The sequence below is a fragment of the Vigna angularis genome, chromosome 8 (assembly GCF_016808095.1).
Source record: "Vigna angularis cultivar LongXiaoDou No.4 chromosome 8, ASM1680809v1, whole genome shotgun sequence".
Classification (NCBI taxonomy): Eukaryota; Viridiplantae; Streptophyta; class Magnoliopsida; order Fabales; family Fabaceae; genus Vigna; species Vigna angularis.
This window is the reverse complement of record NC_068977.1, coordinates 20,044,037-20,068,600: the sequence shown is the minus strand read 5'-3', so window position 1 is coordinate 20,068,600 and position 24,564 is coordinate 20,044,037. Positions and strand designations below refer to the sequence as shown.

The following is a 24,564-nucleotide window of genomic DNA, read 5'->3' as shown; positions in this document are numbered from 1 at the left end:
GTTGGTTTAAGTTTTCTAAACTTATTTATTTTTTGTTTTAGATTAGGGTTTGATGTACTCTATTGGAAACATGGTTTGTTATGATGGTTTGCTATTAACTGTGATTGTGTGATAAGTAATGCTTGATGATGATTAGTGATTGATTGATGTTGAGATAGATGTGCACATAAAATGCTTATACAGGTGATTCACAAGCTTTGTGAACAAATGCAGGATATCATGATTGTGATTGTGAAATTAAGCAGGATGTGTATGTCAAATGTGAATGAGCTTATATGTGAGGTTTCGAGCTCCAGAGTTTTTGGTATGATTGAATGCTATTACTTTGAAAGCATGAATGACTTTGCCCAGGTTTTCTATGATTGAATCAATTGCTTGTTTTGCATCATGTGATCAAGGCCGTTTGTTGGAACCCTTTTTATTGGCCAAATTCATAAAGTTAGCCCACTAAAAGAGAACACTTTGTGTTCTATCCTTTGAACCCTTAGCCTTGAACATACACTGAAACCCTTGATTGAAAATCTTTACCTTGAGTTAAGTAGAAGATCTTGTGTGGTACTGTTAAATGTTCAAGTTTGGGGTTGTTGGGAAAACATGAAAAAGGAAAAGCATTGAGCTAAGAGCTAAAAAGTAAGAATATGCAAAGAAGAAGAAAAAAAAAGAAAAGAAAAGAAAAGAAAAAGAAGCAAAGCTCAATGCAAATGCAAAAGAAAGTTGGGAATGAATAAGAATAATTGTGTTGTTATGATTCTCTTAACTCAAGGATTTTGTGATCAAGAAAAACCAATTTTCTTGTTAGCCCAGCCACATTATAAGCCATTGAAAAGTCCTTGTGATGATGCATGCTTGTGAATGTTTTTGATTGTGGTAAAATGAAAGGCAAAGTTGATTCATGTAACATTGTGATAGTGGAGTGAATGAGTGAAACACTTTACCTCTTATACACTTGTGTGTTGAGTGAAACACTTTACCTAGTGAGGAAATATTCCATAAGCACATGAACATCCATGCTTAATTGATTGATCATTCATGAAAAATAGCATTTGTTGGAATTTAAATGACTTTGTGAACACTAAAGCATGTGCACATCTTGATTGAACTCTTGGTCATAAGTTTGAGTGAAGTTGTTACTTATCTTGAAAAAGAGGATTTTTGAATGAGTGAACCATCATATGAATTGGTTGAAGATTGAATTACATCTTGTTTGCTTGAGGACAAGCAAAGTTCTAAGTTTGGGGTTGTGATAACAATTGAAAAACTGTTATTTTCATGCTTAAAATTGACACAAAAAGCAACCTTTACACTTAGAAACTAGCTTGAAATCATGCTTTTATCCATATTTTCAGAAATAAGAGAGCTGGACAGGTTTATGCTTGATTTCAGTGTTTTTGTGCAGGTTTTAAGGTAAATTTAGTGAAAGAAGTGAAGAAGGAGAGAGATGGAATCAGAAAAGTCAACCAGAAACCAGAAAAGTCAATCAGTCAACCAAAAAGTCAACCAATCAACCAGAATACGAAAAAAGTCAACTAGACGAGTTTTGGTTGTCGTTAAGCTCCTACACTTGATGAACTAATTATTAGGAATGCTAGGAATTGTATGAACTCGTAATTAGGGAGAAGCCTTCTTTGAAAGGTACTTTAGAGAGTGGCATTAACTATGATGATTTGAATGTTGAATTCCTAAAATATATGAGAGTGGATAAGATGAAATTGAACCCCAACAACATATTCATATATATATATATATATTTCATTGAAAGTGCTTGTCTTTTGCTTTTGCCATTGATCAACCTCATGCATACATGTTTATTTTCGTCTTTTGCATAGTAAAATCCAATTATTTTGTTCTTAAGTCTTAGCTAATCAACGAATCACATAACTAAACTAGGCCGTGAGTCCTTTGGGAGAACGATACTTGGTCTTACCGAGTTTATTACTTGAAACGATTCGGTCATACTTGCCGATTGTAAAACAAGTTTGTGACATCATATTTTGGTGATCATAAATTTGTCCATCAATAGTCAATACCTAACCTAGGGGTTATGAATTTTACAAGTTTTGAACCATGAGCCACCTCAAATATAAGAGATCGAACACTACTTCTTACTAAAAATCTTAAAAAATTATTTTAATAGGTCTTTCTCCTTACATACTGTTCATCTCACTAATCTTCATTCAATGTGGAACTCATAAATCCACACTTGAATTCCTCACAATCTCTGTCTCAAACAATTAGTCTAAACACACCACTATTAAGGATAATTTTCTACCTCATTCCATCAAATGACATCATGGTTTGATTGAGCTTTTCAATATACTATCATGATTATTTTAGTGTTCTCTTGCTTGTTATTATTACAAATCCAACAATTGGTTTGTCTTTCAAAACTGTTATATAAGTAGAAGATTTAAGGGTAGAACACTTTTGAGATGGAAGGGGAGTTTGCAATGTGTAGAGGAGAATCACATTTGAGGGGAAGATTATAAGGAATTCAAGTATGGAGTCAGAAGTCCCATATTATAAGTGAGATGAGCAATATATAAGGATTTTGATATCAGTTGTTCACCAATACAGTCTAGTATTAGAATAGTTGGATGTGAATACAATTTTTCTACATAAAAATTTGGAGGAGATCGTCCACATATAGTAGTCTACTTATGAGAAAATGGTGAAAGAGATCTGATTATTTCTTAAGGTAAACAAGGTTCTAGAGGAGAAATTTTAACAATTGCCTCTCCTCAATAGAGAATAAAAGTATATATAGATAGTCAATAAGTATAAAATGAATTAAAAAAAAAGCTCAAAGAAAATTAAGCTCAGAGTTTGAAATGAAGGATATTAGTCTAGCGAGGTGAATGTTGAGGATTGACATACAAATGGATCAAACAGTTGGAATATTATGTCTATCTCAACAAGAATCCTTGTAGAAGGTGGTTGAAAGGTTTAGGACACTATGGAAACAATTTTAGGACATCACACAAAGTTCTTAATTACCCAAGCTCATAGTTATGAGGAAGGGAGGAGAAAGATGAAGGTTATTCCCTATGTTAATGAAGTAGGGAGCATCATGTATGGAATGGTCTATAGCAAACTGAATCTAGTGCATACGGTTAGTGTGTGGCAAATTCAAGATGTGCTCATTGGGAGACTTTGAATTGGGTGCTGAGAAATATGAATGGAACAATATCGTCTAGTCTAATTTATAAATGGATTACACATAGCAAAAATGTTATAAAAGAATTTGTAGAGGTAATGTTGATATTAGAAAGTTTATTTATAGGTATACTTTTACATTATTTGGAACTTCAATCAATTGGAAGGTCAGGTTGCAGTATGTTGTGACCTTATATATTATCCAAGTAGAGTACAATGCACTTGTAAAGGGCTGAATGAACACTATGTTGAAGGGGATGATTGACGAGTTGAATATAGTGTAGAATTCTATAACCTTTTACTATGGCAGTCAAACTGCTATTCATTTAGTTGATCATCTAATTTTTATTAGAATTTGTTAAATTTCATCTTATGATTAGAACTCATTTGGTTTTAACATGTAACACTTTTAAAATAAAAGATGATACAAATTGACATATAATACTTTTCAACGATGCTAACATCAATTTAATACAAAAATCACATTAATTCCTTTTAAAAAAATAAAATAAAAACTCAATCGAGTAAAGAAAAAAAACTAAACGAACTAAAAACTTAAATATGAAAACTAAATTAATAATTAAGCCGAAGTTATTTGCAAAATATCACACAATGAGAAGTTATAGGTTAGTATGCTAAAATTTCGATTTGTAATAATACATTGTATATAGCGTAACATGTATACATTAAAGAACATCATCTAAACATATATTAAATTAAAGATGAATAAGATATATTGAACGATAATATTAATGATTACCATTATATTCATGAAAGGATTTCAAATCTTGACATATCTTACTTCTTCCTAGTATTGGAAACATTTTAATAGAATTATGATGAAATTTAATTTTTCATACTCGTAAATGTTTATATATTTGTTATTAATTTGTATATTTTCATGCTCATTATCAATTTGTATATTTTCATGCTCTAAGGGGAACCGCGATCTATTGTCTCTGCAAAATTCTGATATTCCTGCCAAGTCAGTCCTGAAATAAATTTGTAGGGGAATAGGCCTCGGTTCTGAGGGGAACCGCGGCCTATTGTCCTTGCAAAATTCGTCAGACCGTCAGGGAATAGGCCTCAGTTCTTAGGGGAACCGTAGCCTATTTCCTGATCTAAACAAATTTTAAATATTTAAGAGAATAGGCCTCGATTATGTGGAACCGCAGCATAAAGGTTGAAAAAAATTTCAAAATTGCCATTTCAGATCAATTTTAAATTTTTTTTAGGAGAATAGGCCTCGGTTAAGTTGGGAACCGAGGCCTTATCCCCTCTATTCCCCAAGTTTTATAATGAACCGAGGTAGTAACATTTGATTAAGTTAAAAAAATATTATAGAGAGTGAAACTTTTGTCTTGCTTGAACGCGAATAGTTCTTCTTCTCTAGCGATTTCCCTCTACAACTTCTTCTTCTTCTACGCCACCGCGATATTTCTCCCTTCTACTGTAGAAGGACTTCCTTCCTCATTTTTTATCACCTACATTTGTATCCGATCAAATTTGGCTTTGGTCGCCAGAGTTTTTTCGTTTTTTTTTTTAGTTTTTGGGTTGGTTTGATACGTTTTTTTATTGATTCGGATTATCAAACTTACGTTTTGTTGTATTTTTTTGTAGGTATTGTATTTTTTCGTTTAAATTTGTTCCGTTTTAGACTACGGATTGTTCCATCTTCTCCATTATTGTGTGGTTTTTCACGCTCCCAAGTTCGTATATTATTCTGTTGATTAATTTTCATTTTGTTAATTTTTAATTTTTTGTAGGTTGAATATGAATAATTATGTATGATTAAATGTTTGAATTGATAATTTGAATGCTTATTAGTTGTTTGATTGTATGATTATATTATCCTGTTTATTAATTTTCATTTTGTTAATTTTTTATTTTTTGTGTGTTGAATATGAATAATTATGTATGATTGAATGTTTGAATTGATAATTTGAATGTTTATTAATTATTTGATTGTATGATTGAATTGATTGTATGTTGAATATATTGTATAATTGTATGATTGTAATTTTGTAGAATATTTATGTATGGATCGAAATTGGATTAATTTACCGAGGCCAAAGGTTACAAGAAATTTAAAAAAAACACGGGGTTTTGGCCACGGTTCAAGCAGGAACCGTTGTCATATCCCCAGGTTATTACCTCGGTTGTGGTAAAATCGAGGCCAAAGGTTACACGAAAATTAAAAAAAAAACAGGGTTTTGGTCTCGGTTCAACCAAGAACCGCTGTCATATCCCTAGGTTATTTCCTCGGTTGGAACTACAGTCTAAAGTGTCACACCTTTTTACCTCGCTGCACTAGTGATAAATCTGTACATAACGTATATACGAAACTTATATATGGATATATCCGTATATAATTTATATATGGATATATCCGTATATAAGTTTCGTATATAAGTTATATACGGATTTGTCCGTATATAACTTATATACGGATATATCCGTATATAATGGTTTAAGAAGAGCTAAATTAATATCCTGTATATAGTAGTTCCCCATGCATAATTCATACAAGCAGACCTGGACATTATAGTGAACATTCACAATTCAAATAAGCAGACCTGGACATTATACATTGCACATTGACATATAAAACCAATAAACTTTTCACATACACTTAATCCACAAAGGAAACGTTGTACATGAATACATAAATATTGTTTACATCAATATAAGTGCAAGAATAAATATTAGGTAAGTTCATAAACTGATTATGGTTGTGGTTCTAAATAAGTTCAACAGTAATGGAAATAAGTTCTAAACAATGCCTAATAATGCATATAATCATTTTCATCTTGTGGTTGTTCATTTGGTGGTTGCTGGTGTGGTGGTTGCTGGTCTGGAGGTTGTTGGTGTGGTGGTTGCTGGTGTGGAGGTTGTTGTTCTGCTTGGACATCATTGGGTACTTCATTTTGAACTTGAGGATTTTGGAGGTTTAAAAAATCTTGTGCAGCTGCGGTTGTTGAAGGCGGAAGGAATGGTAGGAGGACACCAATAAATCCTTCAAACTTTTGAAGTTGCTGACCATATTGTTGTAACTATGATTTAAGGTTAACAATTTCTTCTGAATTTTGTTGTTGAGCAAAAGAAGATGATGTGTCTGTTGGATGTAACTATCAACACAGTCATCTTAGGAACTCACATTTCCAATGTTGTATACGCGTCCCTTGTATTTTCCACCAACAGCCTCTAACGAACATCGGTTTCTCAATCTTTTCTCCTCCGTAGGGTCTAGAGGAGTAGATATTGAGACACCAACAGATGTAGTCTTAAATCTTATTTGAGGAAATTTTTAAACAAATTGTTCCTGTTAAATGAATAAATATTATCATTAAACATAAGTTTTAAAAACCGAAAATGTATAATGTGATAGAGTTAGTACAAACTTACATGGGTCCGCTTAGACCTTTCGTCCACAAATTCCCCTGTTGATTGACAAATATGTGTCTGCTGAAATATTTCATCAACATGCACAGACCGACCAAGCCTTGTGACTGCAAACAAAATGAGTTGTTAATAAATATTTGTAAAGTTTATGATTACAATTATAAGAAAAAAAATGTACAAGTTACATACCAAACGAATAGCATGCTCATGCACGCTAATAGATCCTCTAGTGTGCAAACAACCACCCTTTTCAGATGTCTGATTCTTCTTTGTCGTTTCACACTTTTGTCTATAAAGTGGCATGTTCCACTTTTCCAGAAGACCATTCCAAGTATCGTCCCCCAGCCAATCAGGTTTTTTTCCTTGAGTTCTAGCTTTTTTATACATTTCTGAGAGTCTATGAGATGCCTTGGTGTGAAAATTTCTTTTTACCTTTTCCTCATCTTCAGGCTTCCATGAAACCTTTCTTTGTTATTTTAGAAATAATAGGTTTGAATAAGTAGAAGTGTTGAAATCTTAAAAGTTGAAAAAGTTTTATATTTTAAAATCAATAAATAAACAAGTTCAAAGTATAAAAGTGTATCACTAACATTTTCTAATTCAGGAAATTAATCTTATTGGTTGTTAGAAATGAATGTTTTGGTTGTGAAGGAAACAAAACAAATTATTTTTCTCTAGCTACAACAAAGTAATCCCTTCCTTGGAATGGCAGCATCAACTTCTTGTTCATCAGGTTCATATAAAAACCCTTCACATGCAAAAACCATTTTGTACTTTGCACCTTCCATTTCATAATCCTCTCTCTGAAATTTATCTCGACGATGTAATGGCAAAGGCTATAGTTGATGCTGATTATGTGAAGGAAATTGAGAAGGCTCACCATGACCTTCACACTCTTATCTCCAGCAGAAATGGTGCCCCTCTCATGCTTCAATTAGCATATGTTACTTATAATTTGTAGCTACTTTCATTTCTTTATCTCCATTGTATATTTCATACAAAAACTTTTCGCTAACTTTTATATCTTATTTGTAGGTGGCATGATGCTGGTACCTATGATGTTAAGACAAGAACATGAGGCCCCAATGGTTGTATCAGGAATGCACGAGAGTTGAAGCACGCAGCAAACAAGGGGTTGGAAACAGAAGTTGTGTTCTGTGGTGAGTCATCTAAAATTAGTTTTTTTCTTTTTCTATCACTTTATAATTCTCACTGCTTTTGGTTTACAACAGAGGATGTGAAGGCCAAACATCCAAAAGTTTCATATGCTGACCTTGACCAAGTTACAATTTTAGTTTTGGCATGTAGTTTCACTCATAAAAAACACATATTTTTAGCAAATTTGTAACACATTAATATCAGTTAAGTCAACAATCATAAGAATTTTGTAAGTTCTCACATGTAACAAATTGATTAACTTGCATGTCTTGAAAAGTGTGTACCTTAAAACGGTTGAAGAAGACATCTCTGACTGACTTAGGGATTTGTCCCCATGTTAGCCATAGCTCATCAAATTATTGCTTGATGGTGGTTGTGATTGCCTTCGATGCGATTTTTTAGGATAAAACCTAAACCAAAATTTTATTTAAATTTGCTCTTATACTAAGAAAATTTAAATAAAATTTTGTATTATGGTTGAATTGCATGAATTAAAAAGTTGTTAAATCCCAAAATAAAATATTTTATTAAAGATGTTCTGAGTTGGTTTTGAAAATTCATATTTATCTATTTTTTAGAATAAGCTAAATTTTCATATCTTTTTCCAAGACTTGAAGAGTATGTGGGTTGTTAAATATTATTATTAAAAAAAATAGAGCTAATTTTTGCTACGTATATATGTAGGATAATAATTCTGTTAAGAATTTTACTTTTATGATATTTCGACTTGCAATCGATTGGTATCCTTAGTGATTAAAATACCTATGATACCCACGCATAAAAGGGTAAAGAAAGCAGGAGGGAGAATCACGTTATATATATTTTTAATATACTAGACTTATATTTATTTATTGTTATTTAGCTATGTATAATATTATTAGGAAATTTCCAAAAATTAATTAAAAAAAAACAAGTCTAAGATCATTTGAACTAATCAATAGTGTAAAACAATCTAGATTAATATGAAAATTAAGCTCAAAATTTATTCTCCTTTGACTTGACTTGTCATGGAACTGAAAACAACTTTCAAGTTAAATTTTTCTACCCGTCTCTTGTACTCAGTGTAGATGTGTGGTAAATTCATGGGCCCTCGATCCGTACGCATGTTTACTGAAATTATTTACACAATTTCAATAATTTTGAATGATCACTTTGTTCGTATTTGTATTCAAGGTGTGACCCTATCCCATTCAAGAAGATTCACTTTTTTTAGTTTATTAAACATATCAATTTGAAACAACATATTTTAAATTTCACGAAATTTTGCCAGCATTTCGCATTGGTCTTCAGGTTACACGAAATGAAAGTGATTATAAATCACAATCAAATATGCACCCGAAGATCAATACAAAACACAATTGCAAAATTTCATGAAATTTAAGACATGTATATTAAAACTGATATGTATATAATAAACTATGAAAAAAGTTATTACTCTTCTTAAACTGTCCAACCGGACAATTCAAGATTCAATACTTGTAAATTATTATACCATCTCCTCTATTCTTTTGTAAAAAGTATGTTTGTTCAAAAAATTTGGAGATAGTAAATAATTTTTGTATTGAATCTCAAACGGGAAACTAAGGCTATTGTCAACAACAATATATATTCAAGCAAACAAATAATTACATATACAACATGCAATATATTCAAGCAAACAATATATTGAAGCAAACAACAAGTGAGAATAATACATCGATAGTTATAAGAACTTATTATTATTGATGATAACTATCATTTTCATATCATAAACACGACAAAAATTTCAAGATATATAAACTCTTACAACCACTCATATAAGAGTTCCAAAACATCAATATCTTCTTTTGACCATGCCACACTTAGTCTTCCTCACCTAGCTAAGCATAACTCTTAGCCTATGGTTGGATTGGAAGGTAGATTAAGGAAAAGATAATGAAAAATGAAGACGATTTGAGATGAAGGTTTATGAAATTTAAAGAGTAAATTTTGATAGATTTAATAGATTAAAAAAATGTTTTAATTGATAAAAATAGAAGATTACTATTATTTATATTATTGTTTATTGTTGTTATTATGTATAACTTTTTTACTATTATTTATTTTAGTAATATTATTATTTATTTTATTATTATTATTATTTGATTTATAATATTTTATATGATTTTAATCAATTAGATTTATTTGTTTAATAATTATGAAATTGGTTGTCTCATTTTTCCAACTTTCGAAATTTATTGAGAAAAATTTTGAATTGTACTTTTGGAAGTTGGAAACATAAAACAATCAAAATATTAAAATATGTATATCATATACAATCCAAACTACAGAATTTTGTTTTAATCCATTAACAAGCTAAGTGCTATGATAAATTAATAACATCAACAATTTTTATTTTTAAGAATTTAAAGAGTTTACTATAAATAATTTATTAATTAGTGCTATATTAATCCATGGTTAGAGATATGAAATTATTATAACAACGTACGTAAAATAAAACATTTAATAGTTAACAGTTACACACTTTAACACTTCACAAAATAGTACTTCCACTAAACTAAAATAGTATAAGAAAATAATTCACTTAACTCTTTTGTTTAGTCATGTAAGTTTGTTTAACTACAAATTCTAGTAAGTGTAATGTATTATTCTAAAAGTATCTCTAATTTAATTCAAAATGCAAACACCATCCTCAATAAATTAAAAATAATTTAGAAAATCCATTTTGTATATAAATCAAGAAAATTACAACGACAAAAATAGTTAGAATATATTTATAATAAAATCAATAAGTTAGCAGTAACTTATTTGACTAGCTTACAAGATGTATTTAACAAAATTGGTTGGTAAATAATGTCACGGGTATTTAGCTAATAAATTAACTATTAGCCTATAAACTTATAATTTATAAGTTATGAATTGATAAATTAACCTACAAGAAATGTTTCAAGAAGTGTTTGTAAACTTGTTGTAGTTAGTAAATGTAGCATAACATAAAAGAATAAAACTACATCATTTATTCGTATTGCAGACTTTAACAGTTGTGTCGGTTTATAATTTTCTCTGCATTTTGATCAATGTTCTTTCCACTTGATCTACACTAATTAGCTGCAAATTTCAGTAGCAGCATTGAACATTATTAATAAAATTAGTGCCAAACATACATTAGTTTCCTAATTTATTTATGACTCAGTTTTTCTGAACACCTAACCAATCTTCCACTATTCATTCAATAATTTACAATCAGGAAGCAAAACGCAAAGAGCATATTTTTCTTATTGCACCAAGTCTCAACCAATATATCAGTCTCAACCAATATACCAACAAGATAAAGAGGGTTTGAACAACATACCGTGCAGCACCAACGACGATGGTGGCAGCCGGGCAATGACGACAATTGGTGCGACGACGGCAGAGTGAGAGAACGACGGTGAACCAATTCTCGCAACAAATGGATGCACAATGTAGGAAAAACGGAGAAACTTCAGGTGTACAAGATGAAGAAGAGAGGCCGCGAGGAAGGAGGAAAACAGAGGTTCAGCCGAGGAAGAAAATGGAGGTTCAAAAGGTGGTGATGGCCAGAGAGAAAATGCAATAGAGGGAGGAAATGCACAATGGAAGCGGAAGAAAGAAGATGCACAGTAGGTTAAGTGGATACGCGTGAGGAAAAATTGTGAGTGAGGATATGCTTTGGTTATTCAACTAACCGATGCCTTAACTCCAAACATATGCTTCGGTTCCACCAACTACCCGACGCAATAGCACAGTCCTGAGTGGTTTGCAGTGGCGTTGTAGGTTGTGGCAGGCCTATAAGCATCGGGACTGCTACCAACCGATGCAATAGGACTTTTTCTAAAAAGTTGTCAGCCAAAAGTCTGATTTGCAGGATGCCATACAGATGTATAGGCATTGGTTCTACAGCTAACCAATGGAATATGCTCCTTCCACTTCGGGTTTCTCTAAACCGAGGTATATACGTCTTTATGCTCGGTTTTTTCTTAACCAAAGCCTATATGGCGCTTCACTAACCGCTTTTTCTACTAGTGTGTTAAGAAAAATGGATTTAATTTATTAATGCCGAACTTAATTACTGTCTTAAGCTAATCTGAATTAGAGTTATAAAGAAGTCTCAACTATCCACATGAAATAAGGAAATTAGTCACTTATTGTTAACATTCGAGTTAATATTAATTAGTAGAAAAAATCTTATAGGAATCTTTTTTGCTTTTAGATAATAGCTAGAAAACGAAGAACATAAATGAGAAAGAAAAGAAGTTATACAATTGAGAAGAAGAAGAAGAAGACATTAATTGTAATTAATGATTAATGATATAAATATAAAAGAGTTCAGACACCAGTCCGAATATCTCCAAGCTTGTTCTTGATCCACTTGAAGCCGTTTCTGACAGTTGCTTTAAGCTTTCCCTCGACAGTGAAAACGTTATAGGACTTGATTCTCTTCTTCCTCTTGAGCTCTGGATCATTTGCTGCACAGAATCCAGTTCCCTTCTGGTGTGGCCCGTTGAAGTTGTAGGAGTTTGATCCTTCTCCGAAGCCAAATTCAGAGTAGGAGCATGAGTATTTAGGGACTGACTTTTTCTCCATCATCTTGGTGGCTATGGTGTTTGAAAGAATGCATGAAACAGGAAGGCTTTTAGAGGAAGAACTGCATCATGATCATGCACTGTAGTGGCAGCAATGTGTGATATGTTCAACAGCTCCTATTCAGCCTTGTGGGGAGCATCAGGGTCCATGGTGGTCATGCTAGTCTTGTGGGACCCTGCATGTTTTCTCATTATAGTTTTAACAAATATACACTTACATTAATTTTACCCAAATTATTACAATGAAACAGTCATAAAAACCTAAACTTTTATACCTTTAAAAAAAACATAAAATGTAAAAAAAGATATATATATATATATATATATATATATATATATATATATATATATATATATATATATATATATATTAAATAAATATAAAAAATTGTACGTCAAAATATCATTTCTGTAATTTTAGAAATGAAAAGTAATAATATTTTGACAGATATAAATTGTTTACATTTGTTTGATGTTATTTTTAAGAAAAAAATACAAAAAATTATTTTTTATATTATATAAAATTTTACCCTTTTCCATTTTTTAATTCTTTTTCTTCTAAAAATACAAAAATTTACTTCTTTTATTATATATTTTACTAAAAAAAGTGTATCAAATGTAAATGTGTCACCCTATTCCATTATTTAAAATAAAAAAAAGTATCTTACATAATCTGGTTGTTGTTTGCCACTTGCATGTTTTATTAGATGCAAAATTAGACTATAGTTTTCACTTTTCAATATGAAAAGGAAAACATAGTCGTTTTCCACTTTATGTCAGACTTAGTGGCTCAGTGCTACGTGGGCCTTCTATTTTCATGCACACAACCAAACTTAATTTTTAAGAAGTAAATTGTAAATGTAATGTAAGTTAATCGAGTGAGATCTTCAATGCATCTTATAAATAATATATGGATTTAATAAACAATAAATTCTTTTAAGATAATTTTTTAAAATAATTTTATGTAATTAAATTTTAAACTTAATAATATGAGTATATAAAGTGAGGAGTGTATTTATTTATACAGTGAAATGAATATGAGATGTTGAACATTAACATTAATGTGATTATTGATTTTGTTTGTTAAAAATTTTGAGAGTAAAATCTAAAATTGAAAAGAATTTATGGTAGAAAAGATTCTGAAACTAAGGGACAATGATGTGATTCTTGATAACCTTGATGGATGAGTTGAACAACCTAAGGATCATCACACTTTGCTTTTACTTATTCCTGTGCGCGTGTTAGTCAATAGTCACTAAAGTTTTCGAGTTCTTATTGCTATTCCCAAGGACTCCATTCTATTAACTTTGCAAACTTTTTCTTTTTCTTTTCTCAAAAGCTAACACTTTCAGTTTTTCACACTTGTGTTGTATATATTTAGATTGAATAATGAAAAATGAGATAAAGAAAAATAGAGATATAATTGATTCCGTTGTAATCCTAATTAATTGTATAAAAATTAAATGTTGATTTTTAACCTCATTTTCTACATATTCTTAAACTATGAAGAAATCATTAACACACATGAAACATTTGTTAAAAATTTCATATTGATTAAAAATAAAATTAGTTATATATAAATGGTGCAAATTTTTTCAAGTTATTTTGTGAAATTAAATTAGATTTAAAATTTATTTTTACTAATTTTGTGAGATTGAGTTAAATTTAATTTTTTTTAATACATTTTTAATACTTAGTCAATTTATTTTACAATATTATAATGTTAGTCTCAGATATTTTTCCAATTACTTAATTCATTAAACTCGGTATTATTAACAAATTTAGTCTTTAACATAATTGAACAATGTAATCTCTAATTTTCCCAATCATGATTAATTCAGTTGATGACAATTTGATTTGTCCTGAACACATGAAGTAATTGATGCATGATAAAGTTTGGGACTAATTAAAAGTTAGATCAAATGACTAATTGTTGTTAATAGTAAATAAAATGATCAATAGATGTGAATTATGATCCTTTCTTTCAGTTTTAGAAACTAAAATATTTTAATTTCAAGTTTTAAATAGTCATTTTACTTTTATAAGTGTAGATACATCTTCCTTAGTTTATATATATTTAAAAATATTTTTTATTCTTTACATCTTTTAGTTTATGTAAATGCCATTTTCGAAACCATTTAGTTTTTATAGCTACCATCTAAAATCAGGAAATAAATTAGATCTAATAACTAAATTAGAAACTAAATTAAAAAATTAAATACGTGATTAGTTTAAAGTAATTTTTTTTAAATCGTAATATAAAAAATTATCCATTTCAATAATGCATGAGGTAGGAGAAAAAAACATTTACTTCGAAAAGGGAAAAGAATGATTTCTCTGAAATAAAATAAAATACTTTTCATCTCTCTCTCTACTTTAATAAAAAAATTCACTAATTTGATAACTAATTACCAAAATTTATTACAACAATTGATTTCAAAAGATATATCATATCTTTCTAAAAAATTGAAAGAAGGAAGATCATGGTGAATGTGTAAATCACAATTAATTAGTAAAAGATGTATTCAATTAAAGATGGGGGAATTAATGGTAAAGCAACCATTAATTTCACATTACTTAGAAAATGAATTTATTAATTTTCCTTTCTATTTTTCAAAATGTTTTTTTAAAGAAAAAATCATAATGAATAAAATTTCAAAGCGAAAAATACATTAAAAGGATGGTAATTAAGCATAACAATGATGAATTTGAAATCAGAAAAATAACATTTAATTAAGTGTGAGACCTATGAAAAGACTTGTCCTAAAGTGTGGATTTTTATTTTTATTTTTGATGCAGAAAGTAAGAGCATGCAACTATATAATAACCTGGTTTTGCCTTTCATAAAAGCTGGTCGGTGCTCGAGAAAGGAGTTGAAATTGTTTTATCACACCAAAGCCAGACATCATAATGCTAGATATGACACACACAAAAGAATTTGACCTCTCTTTGTTCATTGAATCTTCAATAAAAAATAAATGAATGGAACCGAAATAATTTAGATCAACACAGTTTTATATATCGAGATGGTCAAAATAAGTGATATATGGATTCATGTAATCGAGAATGTAGGTAATAACCAAAACTATACTTCATAAAGTCCAAGTATATCAGACGAAGTCAATAAACACTAGTGCAAAATGAGGATAAGAACGCAGGTCATACGTCTCGATTCTCCAAAAACCGAAGCGTATACAAAAGTGGTGGCATTTTTGTAATTTGAACTAACTTATATGCCTCGGTTTTTTGGGAACAGAAGTATAAATTGTCAATTATCTCAGTTAAATGACCAACCGAGGTGTACTGCTCTACAATTTTCCCCCTGAAACTCTTTACATTATGATTAGAAGCTTAAGACAATCAAACCTCCTATCTCTATCCTTGAGTAATATTGCTTTTGAAAGAAATTCTTCAGATCGTGGTTTCTAGGTATTTCCCAATAACAAAGAAGACGATAAAATCATGCCATGAATAATTAAAACATAACAAGCATAGAGCAAAGGAGAAAATCTCTAACAATTAATGAAAGAAACATATAGCAATTCAAAACATATTCAAATACATGAGAGTTTAGAGGTTACATCTTTCCCAACAACAAATAAAGTTTAGTTCTCTATTGTCATGGAGAAACTAGGTGTACAATGGAATGAAGGTGATAGAAAAACCCTAGAAACTGAAGAGGAGAGCTCCTGCATCCAATTAATCCTCTAGAGACTCGAAAAAGTGTAAATTTGTGTCTCTGTCGTGAAAAGTTACCAACCCTAGGTCGTGCAAGTCCTTAAATAGATCAAAATTGGATCATGGGATAACATTGCTGGCGCTCAGCGCCCGGCGCCTAGGCGAGCTTGCGAGAGAAGTGACGCTCAGCCCCCTTGGAAGGGCGCCCAATCATGGAACGGTGCATGAAGTCTAGCGCTCACCGCACCTGGAAGGGTGCCCAGGCATGGTTGTACGACATCCAACGCTGAGGGCCTTAGAAAAGGGCAGTCAGACGTCCATACGAGCTTTTGGCGCTGAGGGCCCCAGAAAAGGGCGCCCAAGCGTCCTGCGACCTTTTATAGCCTTCTCTTCTGGTGGTTTTTATTTCCTTCTGAGTTCCAACTCCTTACTACTTTAACTCCTCTTCCAAATCATTCCAATATCCAACAAAATCAAAGGAATTTAGTAATAAAATCATCAAGTCTAACCTCAGCTCTCTTTAATCACAAAATAAACACAAAACAAGGAATCAAGCAAGTTTTTAAGTCAAAAAAGGTTAATTTAATATCAAAATTGAATCGTAAATAACGGTAAATTCAATTTTTATCAGTAATAGTTTCATTGAATGACATTTTTGAAAATAATTTAAACCTATACGCCTTGGTTAGGCGCTCAATCGAAGTCGTTCGGTCAACTACTGCCTCGGTTCTACAAAAAAGTGAGGTCGTTTGGTCTCTTCAGTTTGTATATTACAGTGGCAACAGGGGAGTTTGGAGGGATGACAGGACTAAATGTCTCGGTTAGGTGCTCAACCGAGGTTGTTCAGTCAACTATTGCCTTGGTTCTGCAAACAAGCAAAGTCATTCGGTCTGTTCAGTCTGTACATTACAGTGGCAGCGAGGTCGTTCGGTCTCTTTAGTTTGTACATTACAGTGGCAATAGAGGGATTTGTAGGAATGACATGACTAAATGCCTCGGTTAGGCGCTCAACCGAGACCGTTCGGTCAACTATTGCCTCGATTTTCAAACAAGTGAAGTCGTTCGGTCAACCGAGGCAGGATATACTGCCTCTTCAGTCTGTACATTACAGTAGCAACATAGGGGTTTGTAGGGATGACAAGACTAAATGCCTCAATTAGGCGCTCAACCGAGGTCGTTCAGTCACTTATATCCTCGATTTTGTAAACAAGCAAGGTCGTTCGGTCCACCCAAAAAGGTCTTAGACTCAACGTCTTACTATCAGAAGGGTTATATGCCTCGGTCACTCAAACAATCGAGGTAGTATTGTCTTTAGGCATCGGTTCATTAATAACCGAGGCATATAAGATGGTTAAAATTTGAGTATTGCCACCGCATTTTGATACGCTTTGATTTTTTTGAAATCGAAGCGTCATGTGCGAGTTGAAATACGCTTTTTTTACTAGTGATTTCATCTAATAAAGCAACTCTATGGAAGAGTACATCGTCTTAACCGAACAGTCGAGATATTTTATTTTGAGATTGTTCGATGCTTTTCTCTAATTTGTGGATTAAGCATATAAAAGCGGGTCTAGATGATATTAGGCTATCATTGGATCGTAGTTGGGCCAATCTTAAATAAAGGCTCATTACAAAACCTATACATACTAAGGTAAGTTAAAGAGGAAAGGGTTAGATTGATTGGATTTGGATACTTAATTGTGACTACCATTCGTTAATCTAAATCTGACTTGAGCGTCAGAGTGCCTTTAGCAGGTACCCACCGCTCGGATTTGGATTGTGCAAGGACGAAGAAGATTGACTTGAAGAAAAGGAGGAGATTAGGTGAAATTGTAGAAGTGTGTTTCTCGGTGCTACATACTGAAACAACACCTAATTGATTAAAATAGTGTATAAATTTTAATCGATTAAGTAAATAACATATATAATCAATTAAAATTTTCAGTTTTGTGTCTTTGCTATATATATGTATTTCAATTCTTCTACAAGCACGAAAACGTTCTAAGAGCTATCAAACTATGAAGCAAGAACATTGTCTTGAGTGGTATTGAAGCATTATTGGAGGCACCAACAATTGGTTGAGAAAATTCAAGGGTTAGAAGGTTCCAAGAGTGAAGGATGTGCATTTGTCTTTTTTGTAATACATGCACTTGTGGTGCATCAAATTTTGTCTTTTGTGTATTCTTTGTGTATTGGTTTAACCTTAGTTGTAGGCAAGACTCCTAAAGAGTGTGTGTAGCCTCTTCTTTAGGTTTGTATTTTGCTGTGTTTGAGAGAGTGAGACTACATTGAGTGGATCTTGTATTCTATAATCTTACTTAGTGTTAGTGAATTTCTTTTCAATTAAGGTTGTTGGAAGAAGACTGGAAATAGACTCTTGAAGAGTCAAACCAGTATAAACCTTGTGTTGTGTTCTTTTTTTATTCTTACCTATTATATTGCTAAATCTTTGAAGTGTAAAGATCTTTTCAAAACAACCTGTAAATTTTTAAAAACTTTAACAAGTGTTTTCAAGCAAATTTACCCCTCTTGGGTGGTTGACATATATTGTCTTTCAATTTAACATTTACTATATCATAATTATACATAAGATTTGAATAAAAAATTTAAGGTTTATATAATAATTTTAGAGGTCCCTATTTTTGTATAATAATGCAATAATCTTCCATTATCTAGTTAGCAATTAAACTTGCGACCTTTCTTACACTTATGGTTAAATGTGACTCAGATTGTATAACATCCATCACAAGAACATGAATGCGTCTCATAAGAATATTTTAGTTTGATGAAAAAGAAATATAAAACAAAGAAGTTCAATGTTTCCAACAAGATCGAAGATGAAAGATATAAATAAGTATTTTATTTATGATTTAATAATTAAAGAGAGGTAATGAGAACCTTGAGAGATGAAGCTAAAAGGGGACAATTTTGCCAAGTTTGCACTTGGCAAAAAGCTAAAGGGTGTGATCGGGATTGATTTGCAATGCAGGCAACAGAGGGGAACTCTTGAAAGCGTAGAGGCACTTTAGGTCTACTAGGCTCACCGCCGAGCAACACTTTTTCGAAGGTTCCGATGGCAACGGAGGCGTCACCGCCGGCAAGCACTTCAACAGATTCGTCGACGGAACACTGCACACATTGAGGGTGTCAATGGCAGCCCCCATGAGCAACACCTCCATCACCATTACCACTATTACCACCTTCATCAACATTCAGGCACCCTTTTAATTAGGGATTCTCTCTAATTAGGTTAAATTAGGGATTTAAAGAAATCTCATACTTCATTTTATAACAGGCAATCAGGTATGCAAAGAAGAAGTTGAAGAAGAATCAAGAGCACGTGAAGGTGGCATTAACGACGCAGGCGTGAGATCCATGGTGTCACGGTGGCTCTCCGTGTGTGTAGCGGATGATGGAGAAATTAAGTTACCACGAAGAATGGCTGCGCTTCCAACGTGGGTCAGTTTGTCGACATTATTCATGGCTTTGATCAGTGGCAAGGGTGGCGATTGGCCGAAAACTTGTTGGCCTTAGCAGTGGCCATAGAGGATCTACCAAGGAAGGGGATGAGAAGTTGCCTTCCTCTTTTGATTGAGTAACAGGAACCCTAAAAGATTTGGGCTTGGATCTTTTTGCTTGTTTTGTTTCTATTTTCTTTAGTTTTATTTATTTATTTTATTCAGGTTTAATATTTTGCTTTTTCATTTGTAAATTACACGTAATACGAGCTTTTTGTGTCACGTGCTTAACAATTGTGCAGTCACCATGCCACGACACATCAAATTTAACGTCGTCTAGTCCAATTAATGACAAATTTCCAATTGACTCAATTTTACATGAACATAGACCTAATTGAGATAAAAAAAAAGTGAGGACCTATTTGAGACAATTCTGTAAAAAACAGGAACCTCCGAAATGATTAAACCAAAATTTAAAGTTATAAAATCTTACCATTTAATGAGTTATATTTCGATTTTAACTATAATGCTTCAAAGTACCACACAATAAATCTGATTTTACAAAAATCTTCTCAACGACAAAAACACTATCTTTTATGATTTTTAAATTAAATATGAGTAGCTTTAAAATTAATTATAATATGTTCATTGATGTAATCACTAGTACAAAAATCACGTACAACGTCGAATATTTTGGCTTTTAACAGCGAATCTGCGAACGACGTCATATCAGGACACATTAAATTTACGTCAAATTTAAAAAATTCAACGTTAAATTAACATCGAATTTTATCAATATACGACGTTAACTTAACGTCGATTTTTGTCAATATTCGACGTTAATCAATTTTTTTTGTTTTTTTAATTAATTGTGATCCTTTTTTACAACTCTACGGGACCTGAAAAACATAAAAACAACAAATTTCAGTTTTTAGTATTTTATAAAGCATGAAGAATGAACGTGTAGTGTAGTATCAACAGCAAACAATAGTAACCAACAACAAACAAGTTCAATCAAACAACAATAAAAAACAAGTTCAACCAAACAACAACAAACAAGTTCAACCAAACAACAACAAAGAAGTTCAACCAAACAACAACAACAAACAAGTTCAACCAAACAACAACAACAAACAAGTTCAACTAAACAACAACAATAAACAAGTTCAACAAAAAAAAAACAACAAAGAAGTTCAACAAATAAGTTCTTCAAAATTAAAACGAAAATTAACCTTTAAAATATGGGTTCGTCGGAATAAAGTTTCGTCACCCGTGAGAGAGAAAGCAGAATGCGCCTATGAAGGACAAGAGCACGAAAATAATCGGTTAAAACAAACAAAAATCATACATAAAGTAATTAATTAACATGCATTTGTATCAAATGAAAGAAAGATTACATTTGAGAAGAGAAGAGGGTTTCGCGCGCTAAGATAAAGTGAATGAATTTTTAATCTTTCGCTCAAATTTTTATTGAATTCACTAACCTTTTGACGTCGAATTTAAAAGTCTTTTGACGTTTTATAAACGACATTTAATAATTGCATTTATTTACAAAAATGTCACCGCTCATTTTTAACATTGGCTATTTAGTGGTTGGACATTGAATGCATGACGTTATACGCTGTTTTTGTACTAGTGAATGTTGATAAACAATGTTTTTACAACAATAAAGATTTGAACCTAATTATTTAAATATATATTTTAAAAATTTATTTAATGAATTTACACAATACTTAAATTTATTTAGGTTATTAAGCATGATGAATTTATAAAACTCATGAAATCACAAAACAGTTTTTAGATTTTTACTTTAAGTATAGTAAATACTTAACATTGTTGAGTGTGCTAGATAAGGTTTTGAAGTTCTTTTTTTAATTTATTTAACTAATTTTGAATATCATTTGAGGTAAGTAATTTAATCTATAGCATTTTAACAACCTCTTTTTCAAACTTACTTTCCTAATCACTTTTCTTATAATCGACTTTACATATTCAAAACTTGAATCACGTAAAATTCTCCCAAAACTGACTTGCTTCATGTTTTTCCTCCCCTTTACCACGTCATAGAAACACAATATAGGGATTGACCAATAACTTAAGATACAGAATGAAAACAAAAAGCAATGAAGAAAATATTGATGTTATTTTTTGGGTTTGCATATCAATCTAGTGTAATGTTTAGTGTTAAACTCCCTGCATGCTAATGCATTGTTTTTAAGGAGCAATACATAAAGAAAAATAATAAGATTATAAATGAAAATGAAAATAAAGAAAAGATGTGATTATAATTGAAAAAATACAAAAGAAAATCAGAAAAGAAAGAAAAAGCTTCAGGCTACACGCCCAGTGGGACTCGAACCCACAATCGCCTGATTAGAAGTCAGGCGCCTTATCCATTAGGCCATAGGCGCTGATTTGGTGCTGTGCGGTGACATTTGGAATTATTATGATTTATTCTTTAGATATATTTTAGTTCCTTTGAACATTTTTATTTCAGTTTTATGTTGTTTTATAATTTGTTATCTTCAGTTTCAATAGTTTTTAATTACGATTTTTTTTTCATCCAATAATAATATGTGGTATATTATACATTTGTACCAGAAAACATAAAATAATTTAATTAAAATAATAAGAGCTTATTATAGTGTATCAAGATTTTTAATAGATTATGTTATAAAGTTAGAATTTGATTTCATATCTCCTAGTTAAATTTTAGATAAGCGGGTGTTTTAATAACAGGAGGGAGTGATCCAAGATGATAGTTTGAGAGTTAACGAAAATAATGTTCAGTGACTAAATCGGGGAGTTTGGGTTAAGTGAGATATAAAAATAAAATAATTAAAATAAAATAGTAAAGAGGGAAGTTAGTTTTAGGAGAAAAGATTATAAGAGAAAGGAATACGGGTGAGATAGTTAAGAAAAATAGAGGATTTATGGGGCATATATGTTGGGGGAGAAATATTAGGTTAAACACAGAAAAGAAAAGAAATAGAGAAAACCGAAAAAGAAAGTGTTTATACTGGAAATGGTGTCGAGGAAAACTCTTGATGACTCCGTTGATGAATGCTCTGACTAACCGATCGGTCCTTCGCGTCCGCGTTCTGTATTCTCCTTTATCAGTGTCAAGTGGGGGACCTGCAGAAAACACTCTAACGCTCAAGTCAGGATTTATCTCTGGAAGTCTAGTGTCAAAATTAGAAATCAGCTTTTACCTTCTTGATCCTTGATTATTTATAGGGTCTCAAGGAATATAACCCATTAATTTACCTTTTAATGACAATCAATGCACGCCTTAACCACTATATGATAACCATTACCTACTTAATTGCATATTTAATGGCATTCAAAGGTTGTATCTGGCAAAACGGCTCGAGACTTCACGTGGATAACACGACACACACCGATCGGATACTATTGACTCTTACTGCTCTAGCCCGACCGATCGATCGGTCGGTCCTACTCGATAGTAACACAAGTCCCGCAAGCCATAGCAAAACATTTTTGCGTAGGGTTTTGAAATGTCTTTCGATCGGTTTGGGATTGGCTTTTTGGCAACTTTCATCCGTGTTCTCAACTCTCAGCTGGTTGTGAAGAGGTGAAGTCGTAGAGTCACGACTGTCAAAATTTGGGCGGGAAAGGTAAAAATGACCCTCACGTTGTCTAGACCGTCAGATCTCTTTTCATTGGACGCTCTAGATCCATTTAACGAATCGTTTCTTACCCCCTATAAATAGGCTTCCATTTGCCCTAAATTTTCACCCTTGCTCCTTGCCTCCCTTACTTCGTCGGGCTTCTGCTGTCTTTCGCCACACGAGGTCTCCTTCGACAAATTGTCGGGGTTTTACCTTAGTATTATATCGTCTCGCAAGAAGTCTTTTCTGTGCTTCTGCTCGGATCATTGTCACCTCTCTCCTTTCATCTAAGGTGTCCAACTCGACTGGGAGCTCGTTATTGTTGTCCTGCAATCCTTGGATTTCCCTTCTGATGGTAGGTTCACCTACCTCTACTGGTAGCATAGCATCCATTCCGTATGTAAGGCTGAACGAGGTTTCTCCAATTGTACCGTGCGGTGTGCAACGGTATCCCCATAGAACCTCTTGTAACTCGTTTACCCAGGCCCCTTAGCACTTCCTAGCCTTTTCTTTAATTCGGCCACGATGACTTTATTGGCCGCCTCAACCTGTTCGTTCTTCTGTGGATGTTCTACCGAGCTAGTTGCGTGTTTGATTCCTAACTTCTTATAGAAGTCTCCCAACCGTTTATCGATGAACTGCCGCCCATTGTCGGTGACTACCGTTCGGGGGATTCCAAATCTGCAAATGAGTGTCCACACAAATTTTTGAACCCTTGTAGCAATTATTGTAGTGAGCGGTTATGCTTCTACCCACTTTGTAAAATAATCAATTGCTACTAGCAAGAACTTCTTCTGAGCCCAACCTACTGGAAAAGGACCTACAATATCTATTCCCCATTGCGCGAACGGCCATGGGGACACTAGACTATGCAGCTCCACTGTCGGTAGATTAAGATTATTACTGTGCTCTTGACATTTTAAACATTTTTGCACGAATTCCCTGCAATCTTTTTCCACCGTCGGCCAAAAATATCCTGCTCTCACCACCTTTCCTCGCAATGCTCGCTGCCCGGTATGCATCCCACAGATTCCTTCATGGAGCTCCTTCATGACATATTCCGCCTCCTCCTTAGATACACATTTCAACAAAGGTACGGAGAACGCTCTTTTATAAAGGTCCTCTTCTAGCAATAGGAACCGAGCGGCCTTCTTTGCCTCTACTGCGCGGATATGAAAGTCGTTCTCTTGCTTCTCAATTATTTTTGTTACGTCTTTCCTCCAATCGGGTTGTGTGGAAATCTCCTGAACCGCCAGGCATTCCACTGATGGATTCATCATAACCTGCCTTATGACCGACGATAATTGGTCCCTTCCTCTGGAATTGGCTAGTTTGGATAAAACATCTGCCCTAGTATTCTGTTCTCTAGGCACTTACTTAAACTCTACCGTCCGGAATCGCCTCACCAGATCCTTTAGCTTATGATAATATCGCAATAGTTGGTCATCTTTGGTTTGGAAACTTTCATTCAACTGTTCCACCACCAATTGGTAGTCCGTT

General features: G+C 32.5%; 1 protein-coding gene, 1 non-coding gene and 1 pseudogene across 2 annotated transcripts; 1 reads left to right on the top strand and 2 right to left on the bottom strand.

The window, feature by feature from the left end:
* Positions 1–7,381: 7,381 nt before the first annotated feature.
* LOC108344282 (L-ascorbate peroxidase 5, peroxisomal-like) lies at positions 7,382–7,903 on the top strand (annotated as a pseudogene).
* A 4,019-nt stretch (positions 7,904–11,922) lies between these two features.
* On the bottom strand, positions 11,923–12,369 carry LOC108345461 (uncharacterized). Its single transcript, XM_017584053.2, has one exon. The coding sequence runs from the start codon at positions 12,298–12,300 to the stop codon at positions 12,040–12,042; it is 261 nt and encodes an 86-aa protein (XP_017439542.1). The 5' UTR covers positions 12,301–12,369; the 3' UTR covers positions 11,923–12,039.
* A 9,401-nt stretch (positions 12,370–21,770) lies between these two features.
* TRNAR-UCU (transfer RNA arginine (anticodon UCU)) lies at positions 21,771–21,843 on the bottom strand. Its single transcript has one exon. It is a non-coding gene; the product is annotated as a tRNA-Arg (tRNA).
* Positions 21,844–24,564: the final 2,721 nt, after the last annotated feature.